Below are 25816 nucleotides of genomic sequence, written 5' to 3' on the forward strand. Positions count from 1 at the left end.
GCAAGGAGAGGAGCGGTAGTAAAATCGTACAGACGAGCGTCTGGTTTGCTACCCTACATTGGCGTTAAGAGAAAATGAAATAGGCGAAAATTTGGAGAGAGTGAGCAGTGCACGCACACAGTAGGAGGCACAGAACTAAAATCGGCGGACACTAAGGCAGGTGTTCTTCAAAAACTGCTTTAGCTCACGAATACCTTTTTTGCGCCACCAAAGTATACAACGAGGATACAAGAAGTCGAGTCAGCTCAGTTCAATATGTATTACTTGCTCTCTATGTCGTATCAAGGACAAGTGCACAACAAGTGTTCGAGAGCGTCATAAGATCCACATTTGTCGCCCAATTGTTCATCAGACATTAAGATACGGTAATACCCCTCTATATTTAAGCAGTGTGGCATTTTATCGTTTACTAGGCTAAAAGCCAGAACCAGGCAGCTGTGTCAGCGTTCTTCTTTTTCTTTTTTTTTTATTGTCAATTAAGTCATTTTCTCTCGTCCTCGCAGCTTTTGTAAAAGACAGAACTTAACAAAACTCTAGTGCTCTCGAATAAACGTGAACCTATGACTAGACGTGTTCTTTGCAGCAGTGACTCATAAATATTACTGTTATTTGCATATAATTGTATTAAAAACCCACCATGAAAAAATTCAGGAGCCATTCCACTCTGTGCAGGTGGATGACCAGCGAAGCTGTAGGACATCACACAGGGATAGACAAGGGTACAAGCATTTATTTTCATCATTTGGTAATCGTATTACCGATAGCCTTATGATTACTTTGATCTGCAATGATTGGTTCTGTTACAACCTTAAACAGAATCTTGGCCAAAGTTAAATCTATACACCACCGTTGTTAAGTAGTTGAGCGACTTTACGGTGGCTAGATGGGGTAGGTGTGCCGTCCGCCGGGCACGAACAGTAGTTAGCGCTTCTCCGCTTCATGACGACAAAATTCGCGCTGCGGTCGGGTGTCTGTCGCAGGCGGCGCGCGTCGTCTGCTGCTGCGGCCACGTTACATTGGAACTGCGGCATATTTACCATCGTATTTAAACTGAAAACCACCTCCACAGTGGCATTATAGACAGTTAAAATTTGTGAACGCAGCAGAGCTCTGTCACTTGCCTTTTCCGTCCCCTATTTGTTTCCACATTTCGGATTCAAGAAATATAAGAACTGTTAACGCTGTTTAGTTCCGTAAACACGTTAAACTTGAGTCCACGAGGAGAAGCACAAATTTTTCATGACGAAATAGCCCTTCATCAGTTCTTCCGAAGCAAGAAGGCGAAGTTTGCTTTGCAGAATAGATGTAGTATGTAGGGACTGTACGCGAACGTGCAGGGCGTATTCTTATACCACTGAATGCGCAAGAGAAATGCTTTGGCTTGAAGGGATGTAAAACACAATGGAATAAATATTGATATTCGTACAACTAAAATCCTTTGATTCGATTTTCTTGACTGCAGTCAAAGATATTGAACCAAAGGATTTTAGTATTCGGGTTATTATAAATTTATAAAATATATTATAAACGTTTTCGTGATAAAAAAAGTTCTTACGTCGCACGATTATGTATGATGTTTTCATGCTAAATCATAGTTTGGACTCGTGAAGATCGTATGTATGTATACTTGAATACAATAATAATATATGTAATTCTTCGGTCACACAAGCAAACCATGCAGCAACACCAAGCTTTTATAGCAAGTATAGCTTTAAATAAAACACTTCACTGCATCACAGCGCTCAAAATGCACGTAGAGTAGCCGCAGCGTAAGGTGCTTGTTATGTTCTGGAGTACGCTCAGGAACCAAGTTTTGGCCGTCACAAGAAAGTGCAGGCGAGCAATGTATTAGCTTGATGATGCTGTTCGTAATTTCGATTTTATGCTGCTCACAACTCATGACTCCTGAACGCTTCAGCTGGCGAAAGGAAAAAAAAATGCCAGTGGCAGGGCATATCTGCCAGTCGTTGCGTTGTAAACCGCGGCCGCTGCACTTGAAGCTAAATTTTTTGCACCCACAAACATTTCGTCCGCCGTCTTTGAGCAGGTTCATTTCTTCACTTGTCTACAAATACTCATTATTCACATGTAGAACACGCGATATTTCTATTCGCATCCTATTTGCTTGGAGCATGTGTAAGTTTGGCCAATGTTTCCAGAGGAGGCATTGGTTTCGCTCGCTGTCTCTTCCGGATCATTTCAACGGCCGACGTGCCGTTGGAGCCTCGCTTGTTCTTTTCTAGAAATTTTCTCAATATGTAAGGGCGCAGCGTCGGGTAGCCACCGAAGGAACATTTTCACTCTAACCGCACATACGCCATCGGAATCTACACAATCTTCCTTCCGGTCATACGCTTGATGACATGCTCCTTGAAAGTGGGCGCTGGCACATGACTAATGCGGTTGCAAACATTTTTTCCAGCACGGAGAAGGGCAAGCTGAGTCTCTCGAAAGTTCTGGGTCTAGCGCATCGAAACCAATGATTCTTTAGCGCGTGGTTGCAAGTTTGTTAGCCGAACTTACGGCTTCGGTGCAAAGTGAAAGTGTTCACTGTCCCGGAGTCTCACGAGCTTGTCATTCACGAATATTACCCACAGTCTTTACTTCACTCCTTAAACATCCAAGGAAAAGAACTCTGAGAACTATCGTGACTGCGAGCGCAGCGCTCCGTGCCCTGAGCGTGTTAACAGACGATATAAATGACCGATTTTCAACATTACTCATTGCAACAAGGAACATCGCACTGTTAAGCACTCTCTCAACAATAATTAACCATTTTCTTTCAAGTTTTACTGCGAAACTTATTATCCTAATATTGCAAAGGCGCGCAATACAAAACCTCTCAGTAGCAGACGACGCGCGCTTCAGGCAAACCTCTGACCGCAGCGCCACTCCTGCTGTCATGATGCGGAGAAACACTGAACTACGCCGGTCGGCACACCTACCAATCTAGCACACCGTAGCGACTTGGATTGGTGGACTTTCAAACGAAACTCTTCTAGCACAAACTGAGTTTTTTCTGTTGAACCGCATTTCTTTGTCTGGTTTGGAAAATGTAGTCCACCATTGAAGTCTCGAATTGGATGATTCACACCGGACCCCTAGTGTCATCAAGGCTAACCGTTGCAAAAGGGCGGGATTTTGGGGGGGGGGGGGGTGACTTCTCGATATCCACACTTGGGTGTGCCGGGGTAGGAGATAGAACACAGTTTTGATATCACAATTCGTTCTTAATTGCGATAGCAATTTATATGGACACTCCAAAGCGCAGGATTTCTGCCGTCGCCTTCGCCGTCGTCGTCGCCGTTGCACCGCAGTCGCGTGAGAGTTCCTTTGACGTCAATAGGGATGAAACTAGGGAGCCTACATGCAACGCCGTTGCATGTAGGCTCCCTAGATGAAACCGTCGCCGGGCGGCGCCGAACGCTGTATGTGCGAGTGAAAGGGCGCGAGGGACGCGCGCTTTCACGGGGAGTGAACCCACGGCGGAGAACAAACGCGCGTTCTGCGCCGTGCTCCCTTAAGGGCTGCAGAAGTAGGCGTCTCTTTCCTCCTTTACAATCACCATATATGTAGAGCAAACGCACCTTCTTCCGACGCGCGAAAGGCCATGGGGGGGGGGGGGGGGGGGAGGGAAGGGAGGCGACGTTTAGCGGCGGCACCAAGTGCCGATTTATATCATGAGGCTCCGGCAACAGTCACCAACGCCGCACGCATTTTGTGCGAACGCGGGCAAAACCCCGACGGCGTCGACAGCAGTTCTGCGTGTTGCCAGTGCTGCTGCATGTCCAAGTTTATACAGCTGATAAAGCTACTATCATTACTCCGTATAGCTCTCTACAAATTTCCTATCGCAATTGATGCTTCGCCTTTGAGGTGAAACTGCGACAACTTTTTTTCTTTGTACGGCACTGACATTGGTCTCTTGCGAATCAAGCGTGTATGGCTGTACATACATGTTGTCCTTTGTCTATATGGCAATGCCTATTGCTCGTGAGTCCATGTGCTGTTCCATAAAGAATTCCAGTATACAATCGACTTGAAATAATGGATCTTGATTAATTTAATTACATTTATTATGTTTATTACGATTACTATTAGGGACGGAGTGCTTGAAGCCTGCTTTATCTCCACCGTGGTCGTCACGGTATTACATGATCTCCTGTGTACCGGCCCCCGCTCACCTTTTTTCTTGTTGACGCACAAACACGAGAAATCCATGAAAATTTTAATTTATTCCTTTCATTTATTACTATTTATTATTATTATTATTATTGAAGTGCCCTTTTCTCCTTTGTCTTTTGTATTTACTTTGTGCTTTGTTGTCGGTACTCTCTCTTTTCATAATTTTTATTTTTATTCATTTATTTTTTAATGATTTTTCCCTGAGTGTCTTGTTTTTGGTTTGTAATGTATGCGTGCGCCAGCACTCAGACCTTAGGGTTGTTCCTGGGCACGTTAAATAAACATGATTGATTGATTGATTGATGATTGATTGATGATTATTATTGGGCGCGGAGTGTTTGAAGCCTGCTTCACCTCCGCCTCGGGGCGGCCCGGCATGCACATCCAGCGGCCGTGGCACTACCTCCGGAATCGGCCCACATTTTTGCCCGCGGACACGACAAATGCATTGAGGGATAGAGGTGTATATATATATATATATTTTTTCTGTAGTTTTACGTGCCACAGCCACGCTGTGATTATGAGACACGCTATCGTGGGGTTAATTTTGGCCACCTGCGGTTCTTTAACGTGCACTGAATGAGCGGTACAGGGGTGTTCTTGCATTTCGCCCCCATCGAAATGCGACCGCCGCGGGTACAGGTATACAGCTTCGCTGAAAAATTTTAACGTGACAGCATTAAGGCCCCGTGTCACAGAAAATGCCGCGTCGGCGTGGCGCGCCGGCGTCCGTGGCTGAGAAAACATCCCGAACCATTCCGACCACGCAGGCCTTCCGCGTGGCGCAGAGGCGTTAGTGAACTAATTGAATTTCTCAAAGTAAAATCCGTCAGAGGAATCGTAAAGTACAAATTAACCGCAACCTACCGACATGATAGCGTCGGATTGTAATTTGAATGTATGAGAAAACCTAATTCTGTTACGAAGAAACTCAAGCACAATCCGCTTTTGCAGTATTTCTACCATACGAACAGTGGCGCGTCCGGGTATATTACTTGCAAAAACACCATCCAGAAGGCGCTCGCCTCCTCGGCACCGTAAAAATATAGCGGCGCGCAGAGGCGAAGGTGTAGAAAAGAGAAAGCTGTAGTTGCCGGGAAGCCTGACAAGCATTCAGGGATCTTTGAATGCTATCGCCTTCCACTTTTAAAGGCGAAGCTTAAGCGATCTCCAAATGTTTTATCCATGTACCGACAACGTCAGGTACCCGAATTGCCGGAGGAAGATTGTTTTCAAATTAAATAGTGTAAAGATGTTGTACGCTTTCTTGCCGAAATAAGACCAAGCAGCTTACAGCTTTGTCCATAAGCATTACTTCATACAACAGAATGTTCTTATGAATAACGTAACGGAATGCATTGGCAGTTAAGGGGTGATAACTTTGCTAAAGTCCTCATGTGTAGCGGTATGTTCAATATTCGAATAGGTTACCGCCTACCTTGGTTCTACACTTGTCGAGTGGAATGGTGACTTCCTCTTACAGAAAAATGGTGTCTGCATTGGATTATGTATTTATCGTATTTGAGAAATATGTTTTATAGGTGTTAAACAAGCTGTTGGAAGGGCGTTTGATACCTATGCAACTGTTGCATATTTTTAGATTTGCCGATTATTTGTAGTATACGTAGAATGTGACGGCGAAGATTTTCCTAAGTCTTCTGGCATAACTTCAATTTTCCAACAATGTCTGGCACCTTTAGTTGTAACTCACCATAGATAGCTTGCGGTAAATAAGCCTTTTTATTGTTTTCTTGACCTAAGGCTGCATTCTTTATTCAGACAGGTTTGCTGTGCCTTTCAGTGAAGATCTAACAAACAAACTTTATGATTTGATTCCTCTTATTAAAGCCTTTTAGAGTGCTACATTATATGCTCAAGTTTTCACAGCGCACTCAAGAAGTCATGCGTTCACCGGCTACAAAGTAGTTTCGACGACCAGAACTGCCGCTTGGCTGAAGCAGGGTATCCGCGAGCGTGTATGCCTGATGCAACAGAGAAAATGCTAACGAAATTCAGAGGGGCATGTTGCCGTGCTTCCACCTTTCTAGCGCGACCATGGCTTCGCATATCTGTCAGCGCGGTTGAGCGCAAATGCAGCCCGAGCGCTCTTTTTTAAAGCGAACGTTTCTATGTCTCACTGATTCGTCCATGAGCACCGAAAACGCACCGCAGGAAAACCAACTTACACAATGGAACTATCTACACATCTGCGCACACAATAGAACAACGGCGCACGACATACGTATCGTAGAACACAACAGATAACGTTCGAAGTTGTACCGATAGCAACAATGGGAACTGCGACGCCACGCTACCCAGACGAACTGTATATATCTGCATTGAATTACCCGCGTCACGCAATGCATTACCAGCCGTCACCATGGGTAGGCGGCGGGTCCAGCGCTAAGTGAAGGCAACAATAATGGATTGTGGTTGAAGTCATATTCATGACAATGACTCAGCAAAAATGAGAATGACTCAGCGAAAAAAATAGCACTCAAAAACCAATGGAATGGGTTCGGATGTGGTACTGAGGGAAAAGGCTAAAGGCTGGTAGTCAAAGTCATAGTCATGAGCATGACTAAGGCTTTCGCCTTAAGGTCTCTTCGGCATAGCTAAAGGGACTCTTCAGTACTCATGACATGAATGTCATGAGATGCGTGTCATGTACGTCATGAAAGAGCCACCTACGTCTTGGTGCTCTCATGGTTGTTTTGTTAACTTGGTAGGCTCCCCACACACTGATTCGCATAAAATCGATTCCCACAGGGCGCGGGATCTGACGGCTTTCCTGTGATTTTTGCTGAGTCATGCCACGATTATGACTTCTACCACCATCCTTTAGTCTTTCCTTCACTTAGTGCACACGTCCAAACCCACTCCAGTGGTTTTTGAGGGTTAATTTTTTTTTCGCTGAGTCATTGTCATTTTTGCTCAGTAATGCTCATGACAATGACTTCTACCACCATCCTTTATTGTTTCATTCATTTAATACCCACGTCCGAACCCATTTCAGCGGTTGAGTGCTAACCTTTTTTTTTTGCTGAGTCATTGTTATTTTGCTGAGTTATGCTCATAAATATGACTTCTACCAGCATCCTTTAGTGCTTACTTCACTCAGTACCCAGGTCCGAACCCATTTCAGGGTTTTTTGAGTGTTAATATTTTTTTTCGCTAATTCTCATTTTTGCTTTGTCATTCCCATGATTATGACTTCCACCACCATCCTTTAGCGTTTCCTTCACATAGTGCACACGTCCGAACCCATTCCAGTGGTTCTTGAAGGAGTAATTTTTTTTCGCTTAGTCATTCTAATTTTTTCTCAGTCATGGTCATGACTATGACTTCTACCAACATACAAGTACAAGGTACAAGTACGAATTACAATTGAAGTGTTCCCTTCACTTAGTACCTCGTCCAAACAAATTTCAGTGGCTTTTGAGTGTTAATCTTTTTTCGGTGAGTCACTCTCATTTTTGCTGACTCATGCTCATGACTATCACTTCTACCATCATCCTTTAGTGTTTCCTTCACTTAGTTCCCGCGTCCGAAACCATTTCGGGGTTTTTTTGCGTTAATCTTTTTTTCACTGAGTAATTGTCATTTTTGCTCAGTCATGGTCATGGCTATGACTTCTACCGTCATCCTTTACTGATTCCTTCACTTAGTAAACACGTCCGAACCCATTTCAGTGGCTTTTGAGTGTCAATAGTTTTAGCTGGGTCATTGTCATGGCCTACATGACACGCATGTCATGACATTCATGTCATGGCCTGTCACCTATGTTCGTCATGCACTCCTGTCATACTATGTCAATTTCGGTACCTACCAAGTTAACAAAACGACCATGAGAGCACCAAGACGTAAACGGCTGTTTCATGACCTACATGACAAGCATGTGATGACATTCATATCATGACATGCTTCACATGCATATGTCCGCCAAGCATTTTTGGCAGACATTTGCCACTTTGAGAGTATCTATTTATCTATAGCTATATATCTATCTATCTATCTATCTTGCCGCCTACGTCTTGGTGCTCTAATGGTCGTTTCGTTAACTTGGTCTGTACCAAAACTGGCATAGTATGACAAGTGTGTATGACGAACATAAATGATAGGTCATGACATGCATGTCATGTACGTCATGAAACAGCCGCTTACATCTTGGTGCTCTCATAGTCGTTTCATTAACTTGGTATGTACCAGAATTGGCATAGAGTGTATGACGAACATAAATGATGGGTTATGACATGAATGTCGTGTACATGCATGTCATGTAGGTCATAAAAAAGCCGCCTACGTCTTGTTTGCTCTCATGGTCGTTTCGTTAACTTGGTAGGCTCCCCGCACACTGCTTCGCATAACATCGATACCCACAGGGCGTGGGATCTGCCGGCTTTTTTCGTTCTATTTGTACTTGTGCTTATGTTTGGTTCATTTTGGTACAGCCAGTATTTATTTGGCGCGTTCAAGCAATCAGCCTTCAGTCGTTATTGCGCCTTGTAATCATCCTAGTTGTTCGTGTCCTCTGGCGCCGTTTTCCGCTATAACGAACCAACTAGCCCGACAATACGTTTTGCTTGTATTCATACACAACACAAGCCTCATAGCACACCTAAAATACAAGCCAAACATTATGCCTTAAGGCTAGTTTTCACCGCAATAAAGAATGTCATGAATCTTATGGTAGTGATGAGGAAACAAGCACTCTCGAACGGGGGTACTCATTTCTATTGTTATTTTAGCTTCTCAAGCGAAACTCTTTTCCTTTCCCTCCACTTTTCGGTTGCTGGCAACCGGCTGCTGTGTTGCATGATTGGCAGTTATCGTACATTGTATACTAACAAACAGCGGATATAGTGCAAATCAACGTGGCCTGGGGCACCTGCTATAGGTGATGCGCGTAAGCGCGTACGTGAGCTCTAACACAAAAACGCCGTCGTCGTCTTCTGTTATAGTTATTTTACCGTCTTCATTTCATTGTAATTATTCCTTCTTTGTCATGGAAGTACTCTTTGCCTGTTATGAGTAGACTTGAACCTGCTCCGCGAAGGAAATAACAAAGTACTCTGCTGTCTTTCTTCATGCAGCTTGGTACGTTCTGAATAAGGTTCAGAACGACGATTACATATCCCTGAGGTATATTGTATTGGAATAGAATGACGACCGTATTGACGAGAGCCATATTCATAATGGTTTCATCTCAGATAATAACAAAACACATGGCCTGCAACACTATAGTAAAGAACACAAAAGCTCAGTAAATCGTTTAATAGCATTTTATTATACCGAACTTCAGGAAAATTGGTAATGGTCAATCACAAACCATGTTTACTTAAGCAACTTTGAGCCGCTGATGCGGTCAGAGCAGCTCGCTCCGTTTGTCCGGAGCCTCAAAGCGCAAATGTTGCTTCTGCGCAATGATGACATGCGCTCAAAGCTAGTTTTCACAAAATATTGGAATGCTTCTGGGATATTCTCATTAAATACAAGTACAGACAAAAGTACGTATATTCATTCGCGGGAAAAAGAACACCACGATGAAGTAACAAACATTGTGCAGCAGCGATGACATAGGGTCGGTGGTGTTAATCCTAACGTCCACCGTGACAACCGGGGTCTTTGCTTCCAAGAACCGACATCCTTGAAGATGATTGCATGTGTCACCAGGCTTGTGCGACTGCGTGCATAGCACTGCGATGCAGTTCGACCAAACACACTAAAGGAGCACGAAACCCTTGAGTCTTCTACACTCGGCGTCTTACAGCATGGTCTGCTGATGGTTGGGCGAAGCCGACGGACTTCTGCCGTCAGGTGAGTGCCTTGGCATAAACTGCAAAGGAAATCACTGACTGGTAACAGTTTTGCTCAACGCACAAAAAGAAGCACCAATCAAAATTTTTGGTTATTATATGCGCAGAATACATAGGTGCCATCTTTCGAACAAGTACCCAGGTCCACATTGCACGGTCAAAGCGGCACGAGGTCGTGTAGCGGCGCTGTGGACGCCTGCGTGCGCCTATGCTTGCATCATTTTGGTGGCGACATCATTGTCTCTCGTTGCCTTCGTTTCTGGCCTAGTCCACTCACCTATTAAATAATAAACACGTATCTGCACTTCCATAAGTGTGACTTTTCCTCAGAAAAGTTAAAATGTATGCTCTGACCGACACTGAAGCAATGTTAGCAGCCTCTAGGTCATATTACCACGATTACACGCCATTTGCATTAAGTATAAAAAATTTTGACATATACGACTACGAAAGGGCTCACAGACTAATGATGTAGTAGCATTGTCGAAAGACGATTACCGTGTTTTTTTTTGTATTCTAAAGATATAGTGTCAGCGAAAATCCTGTCTGTTCTTCACACACACTATTAATAGTGGCTGCTCGCGATGAGGACTGCTAGGGCCAGGCCAACTCAGTGTGAAAGCGATCATTGTAAAAGTTGTCAAATAGCATAGAATAATTGTCCTTCTACTGTGAACTGCTTGCCTGCACATGCAAATAAATTAACAAGGGGCTATCATGCAATGTGAACATGTAACGCCATGCAGCTACGGGTTTTTTACGTTTCTCGGCAAAACAAGCGGCGAAACCATCTGTTATTTTTTTTGGTGGAAAATTCCTCTTCCAAAATTCCTCTGCCGTGCTGGGCACTTACACCAACACATGACAACATGCGTGCATTACAACACATGACCTACAAATGTTCAGACCACCATGCACATTCTGAGCTTCTGTCAGAAAAGAGAAAACAATATAGCATGCAAGGTGCGTGCCGTAGAGGTAAATGCATGAACCGGTTCACAAACGCTAAATTCTTATTTTTCGGTAGGCTATAGAGAAGTAGAAAAGTATGAAGCTCTAAAATAATGATAAACGTATGACATTGAGAATACAGAAGGGACCAGAAAAAATATTTGAATTTAGCGTTTGAAATGTCAGGTTAACAATAACTGTGCCTTTCCGATGATCATGATGCCTGGAGCATACACGTTAAGCCTGAAGATGACGCTTTCCGGTGCAGATGGCTATTTCTAAGTTACTCTGCGAGAATTTTACAATATAATGTGGGCATGCCGTATAGCCCCAAGTATGAGAATACTATAAATGTAATAAGCATATAGTGAAAGTGAATGCATGTTTTTGCCTATTTAAAAGACAATCATTTACAGGTACTCCTGTATATATTCAATTCATAGTTACTTTTCATGGTCCTTTTATTATGCAAAATAATTTATTATCTGTGGAACTGGCATGCTGCTACACCTGAGGCTTGTAGCGTAAATACTTACGCTATGTTATAACGTGTCAATGGCGCTGCCGGCCTGTATTAAATAGAGAACACCGGAGTTCGTAGTGCAACAATAAAAAAGTATGCAAGAAAACCTTTATTTCATTCTCTTGCCAATGTTATTACATTGTAAAAAAAATGTCCGATGCCACCTTCTGAAATGCCAACTCTTAAACTAATCCTATTGCCAATCCACTGTAGAAAAACGAGCTTAACATACAGTGCACTATTTTGAATGCAGTGCTCTTTACTATAAACTAAAATGACTCCGTGTGGTCAACCCGTTGCAAAATAGATTCGCCTCACATGAATGCGGAGGACCTGGTGCTGATGGCGAGGAAAGTTTGGAGCGCAAGCTGTGATAGCGGCGCTGCAAGAAGAAGCATATAGTAATGAAAATAAGTTTTTATTATTATATAACACCACAGTTAAAACGAAGCAATATTCTTGAAGTTAGGCAAATATTGAGCGGCATTAGCAAAATAGTGGATTGCATAACATTTCCAACTGGTTCCCATGAGACCTTTGCGTAGGAAACCGTCGTGTCTATTTAATATTTATAAACTGTCCTGTGGTATATACAACACAATGACGTTTTCTGTCGTATCAAAGGCGTGCTGCCGGGCGATTTTAGTATTTACTAGCAAGTGTTCAAACAGCCATGTAACAAATTCCATTTGAAACAATTTTTTGCTACTAAGGTGTTGAGCATGATGTGGATTTTGCTAAGGATTGTGTCATGTCATTCAACTAAAAATAGCCTTTATTAGTTGCATGAAGGAGGAGCTTATTAATCAGACACAACATTATTCTTCGTTACTGCTGAAAGTAATCGAACAGATCAAAGTGAACATTTATCCAACATCTAGGCTATACAGCGTAACTGTGTCGCATATTTTGCTACAATGGGGTTATATTTGAAAAATGCTGGTGTACTAGTAACATAGGGCTCAAAACTAAATCAATGAGAAACAGCACAAATTCTCGACTAATAAACGCCCACATGGAAGTGCGCAAGCTATCAAATGAACTTAAGCTCATATACTGCACCCCAATGCTAAAATAATCATAACGACGGAACGAAACTCTGTTATACCAAAGCACTATGGGATACACTTGAAACAGTTCATTCAATAGTTGTCCAAGCTACTCTACATGCTGCACACGTGAACGATGCGATGCCGTATTCAAGCACAGTGCAGGACGTCGTGCATAACTGCCATGCGTCATTTTTTGTTCAATGAAAACAACGCAATACAAAACGGACAAAGAATGGACAATGGCAAATATGCATTTTCAGTTGAAGTCTGAAACTCATATCACGCTGGGACTCCGTTGTCCGACTTACGCTTATACTCGTATTTGCATAAGACATCCGTCGGCCCTCGTACGAAAACCAAGGTGACTGTGACAGGGTCTTGCGAAGGACGCCCAGAACCTGTTAGCAATAAGCAAAAAACAAGGTGTGTAACAATCAGGAAAAATTTACTGTGTACTAATAAAGTGATTTCTCATGCTATCGTATTGTCATCCTATTATGGACTCTGCTAGAGCTCTTCAGAACGCAAGATGCTTCAGCGATTGAACAGAAACATCGACATACACAACGTACTTGTAGAGTGTATCACTGTGATGCGTTCCTTATTAGCATGTTCAATAAAATGCTCACACATTGAGTGCTAAAGCCTACTACAGCAGAGACAACAACAAAATTCAACTACGATACATCCATTGATAAGAAAATTTATAGACTGTTCGGAACCATTAAGAACTCCACTTTATTTTGTGCACTGTGGAAGCTCTGCAAAACAAAAAAAAAAGCTTAATGTGACAGCTACTAGGCCTTGCTGATAGAATGTTACCAGTTACGCTAACAGGCAATTCTAACACAATCCAAGGAACCGAGGGATTACTTTGACGGAAGTTTAATGGCACGATTTAAGAAGTGGCCCAACGCGGCCACAATTTGGGCGAGATGTCGCAACAGTGCGCTTATCCTGTGAGATTTTCATAGGTCAGGACATAATAAGTACTTGCAGATGTGATGCGCTCTAGAATTCGAAGATCTCATAGGACTGCTAGGTATTAGAAAAATGACTTATTTGTCATCCGCAAGGAATATAATGCGCGAAACACATTTATGTATTTTCGTAACTTCAAAAGGTGTCGCTCGCATTTCGAAAAGGAAACCTCAGATTATCCTAGATATAAAAGCATTTGTGATTAAATGAACATGACCTACAGGACTAGAGGAATAAAGCTAAATATACGTGTTTGTGGTCCATCTACTTTAATTTTCGACACGTTGCTACCGTTTCCTGAATGCCATCTTCCAACAATTAGTGTAGTGTAGATGTAGAACATCGTTTGCTTCCATTTGACGATCTCTTTTTCAATACTAGACTAGGCTCTTATTTCTTCTTGGCATTTCCTGTCACTTGATCCCAATATAGACCAGCGGAAGACCACATTGCGTGGGCACATTAAGCATACATGCAGCATATATTCTTTGCTTTGTATTCCTAAGCGAATGCTCGCCGGAAGGCCGAAATTTAGTTTGGAACGCCTGAACTTCGCTGCAGGAATACAGATGTTTTTTTTTATACAGTGGCAATGTTTTATTTTGAAATTACTTGTAGAGGAATAGGAATACCAACGGCCACACCAATAACTGTAGTTTCTTTAGGCGCACAAAAAATGCCGCGAAAGGTATAAATTGTGACTAGGACATTGTGCGCTGGAAGAAAGAACGTTGCAAAGAACATCTCAATTTCATGGCCTTAATATCTTGTAGGGTTAATGGTAGAACGCGTCACAACAAAACAGTGTACAATACATAACATCGTCATCATGCGTGGTCTGAAGCATGGGGGTGAGAAGTTGATTTGGAAGCTGAGACGATGTGTACGTCGGCCTCAAACAAATCTTACATTTTTTCCTTGCATATTATTGCTATAGTCTGAAAAACAAAAAGAATCAAAGCCTCCTCGCTTCGTTTACTGAAAATGAAGAATTTCCACCAACCTCTCCATTGAAGAAGCAGAATAGAAGGGCAACACAGAGTCCCTAAGTGTGAAAGTGAAGAAAACAAATCAGAAACTCTTCCTAGTTAGCAGGTAGGTTTGCTTGGTTTACTTCTATATCTACAAAAACTTTTATGCACGAGAAGCACGTGGTACCTAAATTTAGAAAGATCGAACAAGCAAAGACATAATGCAATGTGATTTTCAGTGCCGGCACTTTTGCTACGAAACATGGACTTACCAGAGATACTTGGCGACACCCAAATCAAACATCACACATAAAATGATTAACATTGTTCGAATAGGGGAATCCTGACACTGGCGCCAACGGTTGGGCAAGGGTGCTTGCCTTCATTATTGGCAAAGACAAATCCCCTTGAAACGATGGCTGTAGCCTTCTCAAATCTCCATGTTCGCGGGGACCTCTGTCTCGTTTGAAGGAGGCATAATAACTCATTACCCTACAGTGCTTCAGCATGGTAAATAACTTTAATATCAACGACATAAAAGTGAGTGCAACGCCTCTTAACATACGTGTTTTGTGGTAAAAGGAAAATTTCGTGCATTCTACTAACTCGGCGCAATGCTTTGGAGACAGTCCTAAGAGCAACGTACCTGCAAGGACGTGACCAGTGCTGATATAATCTCGTAAGCAAGGAATATAGAACCCTTGTCTGGTCTGAAGGGTGTCACGACGTAATGCAAGCCCAACAGGGGAAGCAAGATTACTGTTGCCCGCACAGCTTTCCTACAAAAAAGTGAAAAATGAAATTTAACAGAAAGCGCACTGCTAAGCAACGTACTACTTTAGTAGCGTTGTTCTGTGACTCTTTGGACCAAATTGGAGCGTTTTTTCAACAAGGTACTTTGTTTATCCAAGGCTTCGTCCACCACCAAGCATCCGTTTTTCTTTTTTTTCACGCGAATTGCAAGTTATACAAGGTTAAGAGTTAAATTCAAGCATCTGAGGTTAAGAAACTTGCGAGACCTAAATAATAATAATAATAATAATAATAATAATAATAATAATAATAATAATAATAATAATAATAATAATAATAATAATAATGACGATATGCATGTGGGGGCAGAACTGAAAGGCTACTTTCAGGTCTTGCTGTTCGCCTGTGCATCGCTGAACACAGCTGCTGCTTGTTTTTTCAGCGATGGCATCCTTTTTGATAATAGGCGATCGAAAGTCTTTCCGCATACTTGAGATTTCATTTGACACATAGAAACACAACGCGAGCATCTTATAAGCATGTTAAAGAGCATGTTACTCTTGTAATATCACCGTTCGTGATTGCACCAGTGCTACTTTGAATGACTGAAAGAAAAATGTTGAGATAGATTAGTGGATTAGTGATCTGGGCTACCAGGCAGATCAGCCTTGCTCTGAGTGCTTGCCTGCTAATCCAAGACCGACAAAAAAGGTAAATATGGGTGGCTACAACGGCTTAAATTTTTTGTATTATCTGTAGGTCTATAGCTACGACATAATTGCAGCGGAATTTCACGATATGCTGTTGATTGCTGGGCTGCTCTCCGCCTATTCTTAACGCATTTCTCAAGAGGATGAATAACTGTCAGCAGGCTACTTTCAGGTCTTCACCACCCCTCACCCATGGTGGCGGGGCGGGGGAGGGGAGGGGAAGGTGCCATGTGTGGGTGCAAAGTAGGCGTGCTGCCTTTGCCTAGTGCGAACTGTTCATGACGCCATCAATTTAGACAGTTTTCTCCGAACTTTGTGTCAATAAGTAATCACTGTATTTCATGACAAAGTAAATAGGCGTGGAAGTTGGAAAGTGCTTTTGAAGTAAATGCCTCAAAAGGGTGAACATACTTTACAATTTATCATGTCCTGGTTCCGGCCGCAAAATTTAATAGAAGGCGTTCAAAATTTTCTCAAACGTTCCTAAATAGTAATTTTTCCCAAACAAGATCTACATGAGATGTGGATACCTAGATGCATTCTGGATATTCTTGCAAGCTAAAGAATTTATTGCTTCTCGACAGTGTGCCTTTAAGCAATGGGTACGTCTACAAAATTGCGTAGTCTAGGCCGATCTTTTTCTTTTGAACACGTTAAGTTTGAACGGGCACTGCACAACGCTAAGCACCAACCCGATGGCCGTGCTGTCATTGAAGAGATGCATGGTAGGCAAAGTAACACCCGGCCTTCCCTGCAAGTGCTACAAAACACGGCGTTCGCGTGAAAATCAATTTGGTTCACCAGGTGGAAGCTTACCTTGTGCTCTCATTGTCAGGAGAGTTCACAGCTCGAAGTTTTGTCACCAGGACTCTCACTATGTTCACGAGAAATGCGAAGCTCAACTGCATAGTCCAAAACACAACACAAACATAAGTCGCAGCATGACGTCGTACCCAGGAAAAGTAAGGCATTCGAGACTTGACTTTGCTTCAAATATTGTTCCGACTCAATGAAATGCCTGATCTGTGATGTTCGCTTGCGGAAGAGGGCTAGTCTTGAAATTTATACACGATTTCATTAGTGGAAGAAAAAGGTTTTTACACTTGTATATAGGGTGTTTCTTTAGCTACACAAAATTTTTGAAATTGCCTGTGGGAAATAGCGCTATTCTAACCCTTGAGATAATTATTTTTGTTAAGGCGGCCATTACTCCTAAGAGAAATCGGAGTGCGTATTTAATAGTCAACATAATTCCACTAATTACCTTTCTAATAATTATTTATTGGCACATATTCCCACCTTTGAATTTTAGCGAGCGAGTTTCCGAATTTCCACTTGGAACGAATTTTGAGGATGGCACCGGTTTCAAGATACACGCCGGCGCGTCAACCTTGCAGCCAGAATGCACTATTCTTCAATTTACTTTTATAAAGAAAGCGCTGTTTTATGCATTGAAGCACAAAAGTAACTGGAATTGCAAGGCATTTCATCGGACATAATGAAAATTAATATCTCGAAACTGGTGCAGTTTTCTGAGTTCATTCCAATTGGATACGCCTTGCGAAGTCGCTGCCTACAATTCTTAAATTGCAATGTGTGCCGTAAAGTTATTTGAAAATTTATTAGTGTGATTATGGTATTGAATTAGGCCTTCTGATCTTTCGTAGAAATAATGGTCACGTCATCGAGTAATTCAGTTCAAGGGTTACAATTGTGCTTTCTCCCACAGGCAATTTTTTTTTTAATTAGTGCAGCTAAAAGAAGAAATACAAAAAGCACCTGGCTCAATTAAAACATCACATGAGATAGTGATACGCAATTCTCCAGGTGATAATGTGCTGAAGTATTAATTCCACTTGCATGAGGCGCACGAGTTCAATCTTATGCCTGTGTTGAAGCAAAAGCCACCAGAAACCCATTTCAGACGCATTTTCTGAATGGAGCCTTTGCAACGTCAAGTTCACACTACCCAACACGAGGGGTATCACGATGGCGAAAACCTCGCGTTGTCTGCATGAAACAACACCAACATTCAAGAAATCTTGAGTGGTATAAGAACGCGGTAATCACACAGTGTAAAATTTACACACCATCGTCAACGAAGGCACGCCGAAATATCCCGGCCGTGTTAGTTTAAATGTACTGCGTGGCATATGCATCATTGTGCAATGTGGGTATGGTTAGGCTGTAAAGTGTGCAAATTAATTCTTAATCGGTTTTACTGGCCTACACATCAAGAGAGCCATCACATAAAGGTGTAAATAGCAAACAACTTACCAGTATTGAGATGCAAACGGGAACGCTGAGTATGTACGTGTACCAGACGTCGTGTTCAACCCAGCACCTGAAAACAGTTGGCACAAAGTTTAGTGACAAGCACTGCAGCGAAATATAAAGCGGCAAATATAGTTGTTTGTGTCGTAAGCACATTGACATTGCATTTGATCGATGGCACTAAGGAATCACATCTTTAGAAGCTTCAGAATCGCAATGACAACGTTTACGCATCTCAAAAGTGTAGACAAGTTTCACCAGAACTTTGCCGCTTTTGGCTTTCGGAGGTTTTTATATGATATCATATGATATGCTCTCACTATTACATTTCGTGACAATTGTACAAGCCCAGATGTTTAATTTGAAAATCTGACGTGAAAATCCATACAGATAAAGTTTATGCCTTCAAGACGGCCGTATTCTTAGTGGCGTTGCTTTTATGAAAAATGAATCACCGTTTACGTGATAGCGACAGAATGGCGATGAACAAATAGCTTCAGGTTTCACTGCATTTATGTTTAAACGCATTGATAGAAGAAAAACAGGCATAATGACAATCAAGTACTCACATCCTTGATGCTTCATTGTCTAGGCCCCGGGTTACTCCGTAACCAATGGCTGGAATCAAAGGGAAACCTGCGCATGCAATATTTTTTGTTGCGATATAGTATGGGTTAGAATGTAGGAATTCTTAGTACAGCAATCATTAATTCGCTCTATCTGCGTTACATTTGTTTGCTGACCACAGCTCACTCGCTCAATCACTCACACGTAATCACACACGCTCGCACTCTCTCTTTCTCACACATACATACGCGCTCATATATTTCCTCTTTCTCACACAGGCATGCAGGTACGTGCGATCGCGTGCGCTCGCTCGCTCGCTCGCTCCCTCCCTCCCTCCCTCCCTCCCTCCCTCCCTCCCTCCTCTCCTTCCTTCCTTCCTTCCTTCCTTCCTTCCTCACTCACTCACTCTTTCACTCACTCACTCACTCACTCACTCACGTTAACCAGTCTTTTAAACCGCGTGTTCTTGGGCTTGGATTGTACACATTCACGCTACGAAAGAAAAGACGAAAAAGAACGTTTAAACAGTGTGCGTACCCCATCCAATCAGCAAGAACCACTTAATGATGTTGTCCTCGGCGATGAATGCAAGAACTAGCAGCGTGTGTAAATACAGGCCCTCGCAGAACATCCAAAGGTAGTTGCATAGCAGAAAGTACTGCGTCACCACATGCAGAACCTGGCACCATTTCTGTAACAGTGCGCGAAAATGCCTCAGTATATGAAATATATCCTTTAGGAATACAATTCACGCTTTACTAGATGAGACATTGCTTATTGCTGCCTTACCGGATTCTCCTCGATAACGTGTGGTTGTGCGATGACGTTGATGTACCACAAAATCCAGCAGAGGTTGTTAATTATGAACGATGTAAACAAGTTTTTGTGAATAGTAATCCGCCGGCAGCGTAGTGCTCTGCGAAAAGAAAAGGGACATTTCTTCTTTCTTTATTGCAAGAAAAGGTTAGAATGCCAATATCTCCTTCGCATTTAATATAGATATCGATGCGAGATGATAATGAGATCTAACGATATATCCGCTTATGCTTTGCACACTTCTCCATCTCAGTACTCACGTGTATTTAAGCATTACCGACAAATTCGCGCGATGTGAGCCAGGGGCACTATAACGTAAAGCTATTCCAAACTTTTCTATTCCATTTCTACAATCAGCCCTCCAGGATTGTTAAACATGCTTTTTGGGTCCGGCCCACTTCGCCTGTCTGTCATGCGAAGTCAGGAAAACCGCGGAAACTCCTCATCTGATAAGACGTGTACACGGCTCAATATGCTTGATTACGGCGACGAAAAAAAATCATTTCCGATTCTACACCTTTTTTAACATGAGCCCTCCGCTCTTGGTCAAATGATTTCGGGCTGCGCCGACTTAGCTTGTCTGTCACGCGACGCCACAAAACCACGAAAACTCATTACGTCGGAGTAGCGTGTACGCATTAAGGTGAATTAATATGTCCAGCAAAACTGATTTTTTTAATAGCCGGAGAATTCCCCGTTCCGAAATGAATAGAAAATAACTGCCCGCGATCGCTCTGGCACTGGCACTCGCAGCTACCGGAGAAAATGAATATATTTGCGTATAATAAAAAAATTTTCCTGGCAATATAAAGCTTTCGAGTTCTTTCAGCACGTAGACGACATCGCTCGGTCAACTTTTCTTATCTGAGGATCCGTTTTAGCGGCATTTTTACCCTTCCGTTCCCGCCGCCGTGATTTTCTACCCGACGCCGACAGGTAAGCGAGGAGAAGCGTACCAATCGCCGACGCGGGCACTGCCCTCCTCACCTGGTTATCTTCGTTCACTGCACTAACCTAGCCTCGCTGAAACCCTCTCCAGTTCTGCGTGATCCTCGTCGCTGGTCAGCTAATTTGGTAAGAACTATCTTTCAAGAGAGGCAATGTTATTCGCTTTGGAAGCAAACAAAAGCGACCTTCTATATGCGAAGAGAACGTTTCAGTGGCCTGTTAAAAACATGCTGCGGGCCTCCGCCCTATGCTTGCGTCGGCTATTACGTAAATTTGATGTCCGGAGACTGTAATAAAAACAGATTGGAGTAGCTTCACGTTATAGGGCTCCAGGTCTGCGTTGTTTGAAATTCTCTATCCTATCTAAATATATTTTGGCTTGCGCCCCTCACGAATTGATAAACCGTATGCGCTTTAGAACCGGAACAAACAGCGCTTGGATGGGACGAAGTGAGTACGACAGACAAGGCGATGAACTAACAACCACTGCTTATTTGCAGGGAATGCCATGTATACAATACATTGGCTCAGTGCAGGAGGCCAGAAAAACACGGTTTCCACGCCGGAAAGGGAGTGAAATCATGACATCACGCACGTCCTCATAGCAGGCTATCACGTTTTTAACAAGTACTTAATCTCACAGCTATGCAGAGAAACAGAGGGTACGCTGACGCAGGAGTTTCCATGCGATGGAATGCAAAACGCTTCCCAAATCTCGCGTGCTCTTTGTTCTGTATATCTACCTCGTATTGTGCAATCTTTAAGGAGAGGTTTGCAGCCGTATTCTTTGCAGTGCTGGGCTAAATGGCCAGAAAGAATTCTATTGTTTGCCCCACAACCTCGTGTGTGATGAAGTTAGCCGTTGCCTTAATAGGTATGGGACCACTAAGTTTCAGAATGCATGTGGCATATAGGTTCACAAGTTTTTAGAGCTCTTTAGTTTTTACCTCGAGTCGACGTTCATAAGCTACAATGGTGCCATTTTCATCCAGCCGGACGGCATGTGCAGTGGATCCTGTATCGCTCCCGTTCTTAGCAACCTTGTGCTAGCACGCTTTTACAGAAGCATCATGGGCTCTCTCCTACCCACAAGCGTTACTAATGTATTTCGCTTTGTAGATGATTTCCTAGTGCTACACAGAACTTGCAGAACATGCCACCTCTCAAGTGCAAATGGAATTTTCGACATATTTCAATCGCGAATGAAACCTTTCGTACAAACGATCGCGCATGCCTCAGATATAAGATAAGGTTTCTGGACCTAGAGATATTGTTTGAAAGGGATGACGTATGCTGGGCACACAACCCCACTCGAAGAAAAGTATTCTCCCCTTCACGTCTGCCCACTCAAAAAAGTTGTTGCAGTGGCTTAGCTCGGCTATGCCAGGATATACGTAGCGTTAGCAAAGGTTCAACTGAAGGTCCGAGTCGCACTGGCGCTTTCGCTGAGTTTCACAGTATATTCAGTCGATCGGCGAGCCTTGACGTCATCGACGGCGTTTTGTTGTTGCTGCAGGGGTGGTCGGGCACGTCGCTCAGCCTCCTGGTGAAGCCGCTTTGCTAGACGTTCGTCCCTTTGCTCCAGTGTCTCCGCAGCACGTTTAGCCTTCTTCTGTTCATTCCTCCTACGCTCAACCGCTAATTGCCAGGCAACTACTTCGGGATCCGATGAGTCAAGCTTCTCCGTTCTTCTGCGCTGTTGAGCAGCATTTGCGCTCTCCTTCTCCATGGCTATACCACACTGGCAAACGCCAGTCAGAAGCGCAGCGGCTCCAGCGCAGTGTCAGACGGCGACTGCACAGCGAGCGCGCGCCGGCGCCAGTGCGTCTACCACGGCTACGACGTCACTCCTCTGGAATGCGCAGACCGGCGGCGGAGTGCGCGAGAGGTGCCGGCTCCGGTGGCTCTGGTGCGCAAGCCGTGTGACATCACTGATCCTTGCGCATGCGCGGCACGGCTCTTGATGTGCCGCGCGAAACGGGATTGGCTAGGCCAGTGTAGCTAACGCTACAAAATAGTTAAAAGAAGCATTGCCGTCTCATGTCTCAGAGCAGCCCTGACCCGTTCGTGCCACCACCGGGTGGCTAGTCGCTTCATTTACCAAGTGCACCGGCTGATCCAGGTTGGGTACCCTATGGCCCCGCTGACGGGTGTTTCGGAAAGGCTTTTGGTGATCCTGACTAGAGGGAGGGCAGGACGCCACGCCTAGGACAAGGGGCCTCATGCGAGCACAACCATCATACCCTATGTCCATGGGGTCTCGCTTAGTTTAAAAAAAAGGTCGCAAGAAAAATAGGCACAAGCGTTCTGTTCAGCGCAAGGGACAAGCTATCGGCGCTATACAGCAAGGTAAACAAGGAAGGCCTCAGAAAAATAATATGTGAGAAAGAACACACAAAACCTTACGTTGACTGCGCATCCGCAGTTGTTTATAAGATTCTGCTGAAGTGCAAACGCTGCTATATTGGCCAAACAGGCTGATGTTTTAATGACCGGCTTAGCGAGCATGCATACGCAATGAAAGGGTCTGTACCCAGCCATTTAGCCCAGCACTGCAAAGAATGCGGCTGCAAACCTCTCTTTAAAGATTGTATAATACTAGGTAGATATACAAAACAAAGAGCACGTGAGAATTGGGAAGCGTTTTGCATTCAATCGCACGGAAACTACTGCATCAGCGTACCCCCTGTTTCTCTGCATAGCTGCGAGATTAACTAGTTGTTAAAAACATGATAGTCTGCTATGACGACGCGCGTGATGTCATGATTTCACTCCCTTCCCGGCGCAGAAACCGTGTTTTTCTGGCCTTCTGCGCTGAGCCTATGTATTGTATACATTGCATTCCCTGCAATAAACCAGTGGTTGTTAGTTCCTCGCTTTGTCTGTCGTACTCACTTCGTCCCGTCCAAGCGCTGTTTGTTCCCGTCCTAATGATGTACCAACCAGCCCAGACCAGCACACCCATTATGAGCTTCTATATCATGAGACATACAGAGCGATCACTCCTTTTTTTTCTATTTTTTTTTTTTGGGGGGGGGGGGGGTGTGCTCACTACCGTCGACGCTACCTTGAACCGCAGTCTCTATTCGACAAGAAAGGCGAAGGAAAGAGGTGGCTGGAAGGGGGCCTGTCGCATATTATTATAAAACCTAAAACATTCGACGACGCTTCATTCTGATATTTCAAGTGGGTAGTCAAGGGGGCCGCGATAGTAGTTTTGCTAGAGCCATAAGGTTAAGAAATGAGTGCTTTTTCAGTGCGCTCGGTTGAAGCAAGATAGCTGTGACAGAACATGAGATGGAGTGGTCATTGTTATGCAGTGAATTTAGTTGTGGACGATGGCATACACATAAACTGTAATGTACATTACCAAATACGACCGTTTACCCAGTCAACGTAATTAAATTTACTTCTACGGGACTAGCTGTGGTTCGAACGTGCACTTCCGTCTATATTTTTTACTGCAGATATGGTAAACTTATTTAGGTGAAATACAAGCTAGCTTAATGCCAAGTACTCACCTGAAGTAACAAAATATGAAGATTGATATGAGGAGAGCGACGAGCGATATGGAGTATCCTGTCACGTACAGGGAATTGACCAAGTTCCGGAACTGAAACAGGAGAGAAGAGAACATTACAATGCACCGATACTTTGGCGGAAAAAATAGATATTTTACCAAGCAAAGCGTTCTCTTAGTCTTTATAATACCTCGACACATTTACCGCATCATACTTGATGAAAATTGGCAATCGCGTAATGGTTCCACGATATTTGCCTATATTTATACGTGGAAACACGATGTGATTATCGGAAGTCTTACGTGATGCTTTCCGAAGGCAGGTTCCCGCATTTATGTTATAACGTTACCGTGTCAAAGAAACATGGTAAAACAAGCTGACCATAGTAAATGTAGCAAATACAGTAACACATGAGCAACGTTGTAAAAAAACGTTCCAGGCCCATAGGCGAAGCCGTGACGCGCCAGCTAGCGCATTAAAATGCTCATATGTCTTGCAACTTTTTTTGCGGCATCTGTGGGGACAAATGGAAGAAACATCATGGGCACAAACATGCAAATGGAATAAATATGCACGGGCATATCTTTCCGTGAAGAAGGTGGAACTTTAGTCGGTGGTGCATCTTATTCGAATAGGTGACTCTCAATGGTGGTGGAAAGGCGGATAGACACGACTATTTCGTCTGCCTCTTTCCTATCCTGCCTTTCGCTTCTATCTTGTTTATTTTCTTTGAGCTTGGCGCTGGATTAAAGATAAACTGCAGAAGAAAGCGTCAGCCCATCACCTTAACAAGTGCTCAAGAAGCCAGACACAGTATTGCCCACTCGCCGTGTTCTTCGCTGTATCATCGGAGGAGTGGTTAAAATAATGTAGCGGGTGCCACCGAGTATAACGACTTTCTTTTTAAATTACACACAGGCATGCTTTTGGTCATGACTGTCTTCGAAGTCGTGGGGTCCACACTGCTCATATACTGTCATGGGGTTCACACTGCTTCATTTGTAAGAAATCCAAAATAATTGATCACGTTTCTCTTCGTGGCTAGATAAGGGCTTACTTCTAGGACGCTTAGCAGTCCACAATAACAAATTATTTTCTGCAGGTCTCCATGGCATCTGGCATGTATTATTAGGTAATAAAGATGGAACACCCTTTGGGCTTATAAAGCAACCTGATATCTACTGTATATGGTACTTCCGCATGGCTGCAATGCAGCAGATGGAGGGTCAGCCAGGATTCATTTCCTAGATCACACTACTGGTTTCTAAGATGTAACTTGTGATAAGGAGATTTACTGACGGCAAGCGGCAGGCGAAAAACCAGTACAGTCGCAAGACAGCAACGGTCTCGGCGCCAAGAGCTCGTGATCTGCGCTCACGTCCCTGCATCTATGAGAGCGCCCCACTACTGCTTGCTCCCTGTTCTTCTTCATCACTACACTTGAAACAAAAAAGAAAGGCCAGGTTTACTTGTTTTCCGGTGTTGCAAACCAGCATGAAACCACTGGCAACCTTTAAAACAATTTAAACGACGGGGCTAGTTATGATGTCACTGGTGGTTTTAGGATTTGTTTTTTATGATGTATGTATTATGTCTACTTTATTACACGCATAATGTTTACGTACTTAGTGCCTTGCTGAAATCCTGCAATAAAGAAAGTAAGAAAGCAGAGTGGCTGAGACGTACAATATTCTACTGGCAACCTGTGGCTATGAAATCTGAATCATCAGGAGGCAGTGTGACTGTTT

At 43.4% G+C, this 25816-nt stretch overlaps 1 protein-coding gene and 1 long non-coding RNA gene across 20 annotated transcripts in view; both read right to left on the minus strand.

The window, feature by feature from the left end:
• Nucleotides 1-25816, minus strand: part of LOC119439997 (calcitonin gene-related peptide type 1 receptor-like) — a 400718-nt gene that overhangs the window by 206530 nt on the left and 168372 nt on the right. For 3 of the 19 annotated variants that reach the window (XM_037704949.2, XM_049661301.1, XM_049661285.1), the window contains 7 exons: nucleotides 24069-24160; nucleotides 19573-19699; nucleotides 19321-19474; nucleotides 18786-18852; nucleotides 18220-18286; nucleotides 16759-16844; nucleotides 15126-15258 (listed from right to left, as the gene is read on the minus strand). The exons of 9 other annotated variants lie outside the window; for them this stretch is intronic. In XM_037704949.2, coding sequence (XP_037560877.2) covers nucleotides 15126-15258; nucleotides 16759-16844; nucleotides 18220-18286; nucleotides 18786-18852; nucleotides 19321-19474; nucleotides 19573-19699; nucleotides 24069-24160 — 726 coding nt within the window. The remainder of the gene's footprint in view (nucleotides 1-15125; nucleotides 15259-16758; nucleotides 16845-18219; nucleotides 18287-18785; nucleotides 18853-19320; nucleotides 19475-19572; nucleotides 19700-24068; nucleotides 24161-25816) is intronic. 7 more of the 19 variants (XM_049661300.1, XM_049661290.1, XM_049661286.1 and 4 more) reach the window with 6 other exon arrangements.
• LOC119441443 (uncharacterized) lies at nucleotides 9456-14567 on the minus strand. Its single transcript, XR_005189903.2, has 4 exons — nucleotides 14512-14567; nucleotides 12836-12925; nucleotides 11794-11857; nucleotides 9456-10021 (listed from the first exon to the last, which is right to left on the minus strand). It is a non-coding gene; the product is annotated as an uncharacterized LOC119441443 (long non-coding RNA).

This window comes from Dermacentor silvarum, chromosome 2, assembly GCF_013339745.2.
Source record: "Dermacentor silvarum isolate Dsil-2018 chromosome 2, BIME_Dsil_1.4, whole genome shotgun sequence".
NCBI lineage: Eukaryota > Metazoa > Arthropoda > Arachnida > Ixodida > Ixodidae > Dermacentor > Dermacentor silvarum.